A 3,144-nucleotide genomic window follows, 5' to 3' on the forward strand; every position below is an offset into this window, starting at 1 on the left:
ATCAATTAAAAATAAAATAAAATAAAATGGCTAATTTCTATTGATCAAAAGACCTCCCAATATAAATGTCATGTAGGAGCTGTACCTACTATTCCTGAAAATTTTTGCATTTTAAATCTTTTATGAATAAAAATATAATAATAAAAGACATCCAATAAAAAAATATCCAAAAAGCAATCTGAGTGACAAATTATACGGAGGGATTATCACAATCCCAGACTTCAATTTATTTATACAATAAATCTACAGTGATAAAAACAACACGGTACTGCCAAAAAAAAATCACTATAAAAGAATTTTTAAATGCCACATTATATAATTCCCTTTCTGTAGAGTACAAAATCAAAATAATCCAATGTCAGAAGTCATAATACAGGTAAACCTTCAGGCTGGGGTTAGTTATCAGTGAAAACAAGCATGAAGGGGCTTTTGATGTGCTCACAATTTCCATTTCTTGACCTAGTTGCTGGCTGAACACACTGTAGCAAGATGTGGTCAGTGAGTAAAAATCACTGCATTATATACTTATGACATGGACAACTATGTTATGGCGTATTGCAGTAAAAATTTATACAAACACACATGCACAGAGACCGTTAGGTGGTAGCTTTCTACTCTCAAATGAATATACCTACAAAAAAAGAGGTATCTGAACACCCTGTGAGAAAGTTATGTCCCTGCTCTCTACCCAGACTAAAGTGAGAACCAAGCACACAGAGTTGCAAATAGGTGTTTTTTTTTTGTTTTACATATCTAGTACAGGGTCTCACTACACAGCTCAGACTCATAGTGATCCTCCTGTTTTCAGCCTCCCTAGCTCTGGGATTACAGGCGTGTACCACTATGCCCAGTCTCAGCACACCCTGGGGATGGGGCTAGCACAGCACGCGGGACAAGGATCAAACCCTGGTCACTGTGCTTGACAAAGCAAGTACTTAGTCTGCTGAGCTCTCTCATTGGCCCTGCAAATAGCTTTTGACTGCCTCACTTAAATATGAATTCAATTAAATTTAATAGGAAGATATTTTCTATCCTCTAGTCAATTGAGAATTATAAAATGTAGGCAATGTTTTCTGAATATTTTGCTCAAAACTGTTAGGAAAAAAAAAAAAAAGCAGCCGGGTGCATGCTTCAGCCCTATTAGCTCAGGACTCATGAGACTGAGGCAGGAAGAAGATCAAAAGGTTGAGGCCAGCCTGCACAAGTCACCAAGAGCCTGCCTCAAGATAAAATCTCAAAGAAAAAAGACTAGGAATTTAATTAGTTGTACAAAACCTGCCTAGCATGCACAGACCTCAGGTTCCATCTCCTCCACCACCATAAAAAAAGAGCAATGCTAAAAGAGAAACCTGCTTTTCTCTTAAACATTCTCTACTACTTCGTGAAATTACAGTAAGATTCAAGCTACTGGAAAACCCAGACAGAAGTACTAGGTAACTTCCTGAGGGAAGGCTGCCACTCAGCAGCTACCTACTATCAATGAGATAAAAAGGGATGATCGCAAGTATTTTATCTAAACAGTGACTAATTAAAATCCACAATAGCTTTTTTTCTATAATTTATAGCACATTCTTAAGGCAGTAAAGGGAAGAAACCAAAGATCCAGAAACATTAGGAAGTGGAAGTGGTAAATACTAAATACTCACTCAGGTATTAGAAGCAGAAAATATATGCTCAAATATTTTTCTTTAAAAGTTCTTGTAATTACAATTTTTATTTCAGTTCTTTCAAAATCTTGTCAGCTTAGTAGCTCTGTCTTAATTACAAATTATTATTCTAAAACATGGTCCTTACCGCCTCTCCTGGAAAACCCTCTGTTCTGTGTTTGATTATCTTCACAGTCATTATTAGATCCTTGAATAAAAATTTAACAAGTGAATACCATCAAAAGAATAAACTTTAAAGACATAAGATCTACAATAGCACTGTCACAAAATAAACCAGCCAAAATATTTTATAAATTAAAATATATTTTAATTATTGAAATTTAACAAATATAACATTACTTCAAGTTGACTTCATATATAAAACATCCACTGTACCTAAAACATTAAATGTTAAATATAACGTTGAGAACCCACTATTTTTCCAAAAGCTATTTTTCCAACAGGCAACACAAGCCAAAAAATGACAATTTCACAAATGTTTCTCTGATCATGATTTCAGACATTTTTAAACTATTAAGCTATCAAATGATTCTCAAATGTGATCCACACATCAGTAAAAACACATGACCATGACTATTCTCTTTTACAACAGTATAGATTTTTATTTTTCTTACTAACTATAAGAGCTCACTGCATCGTTAAATACATAGGCAAACTTTCATTCATCCAAATGAAACAATCTGAGGGGTCCTAACTTTTAAAGTACATTACCAGGGGCCAGGGAGATAACTTAGTAGAATAAGCACCTGCCTGGCAATCCCCAGTACCACAGAAAAAAAAATATTATAAAGTACATTACCAGGGTTTCTAGACAATGATACAAGAATCAGTTCACTAAAGGCTATTTAGAACTTATCTGAACTACATAAAAAGAAATATCCAGCCCCTACTCTCAGAATATACCCTGTAAAGGGCTGGCCAGATAGCTCGGCAGACGCAGGTTCAGGGCTCAATCCCCAGTGTGCCATAGCCCAACCACCAGGGCGCACTGAGATGGCAGATGAGACTCGGCGTAGCCACACACACCTGTAATCCCAGCACTTGGGAGGCTGAAAACGGAGGATCCCTAGGACTCTGGTCTGTGCAGTGAAACCCTGAAGACCCTGCACTAAATACATTATTCATTTCTGGCTGTCTGAAAGTGCAGGCAGCCAGAAATGAGTAATGAAATTTTAACGTTCTATCTTAATATAACTTTAATTTTACCAAAATACTCCAATAAAGTCAACTGGGGAAATTCAGAGATGGTTTCAAAAGATCTTTGTACATTTAATTAGTGCTAATGTCTGAAACCTTAAATTAATGGTGATGATATCAAATGATCAAACAGCTTTCAGGTTTTTTTTTATCATATTACGTAGGGACTTAAAGTTCAACATATCAATACTTGATGAAAAATACCTGTTCCTTATTATGCCTAAGATGTTTGAAATGCAGTGAGATAGTGAGGTTAAGCTTGATAGCCTAAATCGTTTGA

General features: G+C 35.7%; 1 protein-coding gene across 6 annotated transcripts in view; it reads right to left on the reverse strand.

Moving 5' to 3' along the window:
* Ddx4 (DEAD-box helicase 4) overlaps positions 1-3,144 on the reverse strand; it is a 52,354-nt gene that overhangs the window by 25,504 nt on the left and 23,706 nt on the right. For all 6 annotated transcript variants that reach the window (XM_023709350.1, XM_023709340.1, XM_023709346.1 and 3 more), the window contains exon 6: positions 1,795-1,854. In XM_023709350.1, coding sequence (XP_023565118.1) covers positions 1,795-1,854 — 60 coding nt within the window. The remainder of the gene's footprint in view (positions 1-1,794; positions 1,855-3,144) is intronic.

Source organism: Octodon degus, unplaced genomic scaffold (genome assembly GCF_000260255.1).
Source record: "Octodon degus isolate 3935 unplaced genomic scaffold, OctDeg1.0 scaffold00001, whole genome shotgun sequence".
NCBI classification, from domain to species: Eukaryota; Metazoa; Chordata; class Mammalia; order Rodentia; family Octodontidae; genus Octodon; species Octodon degus.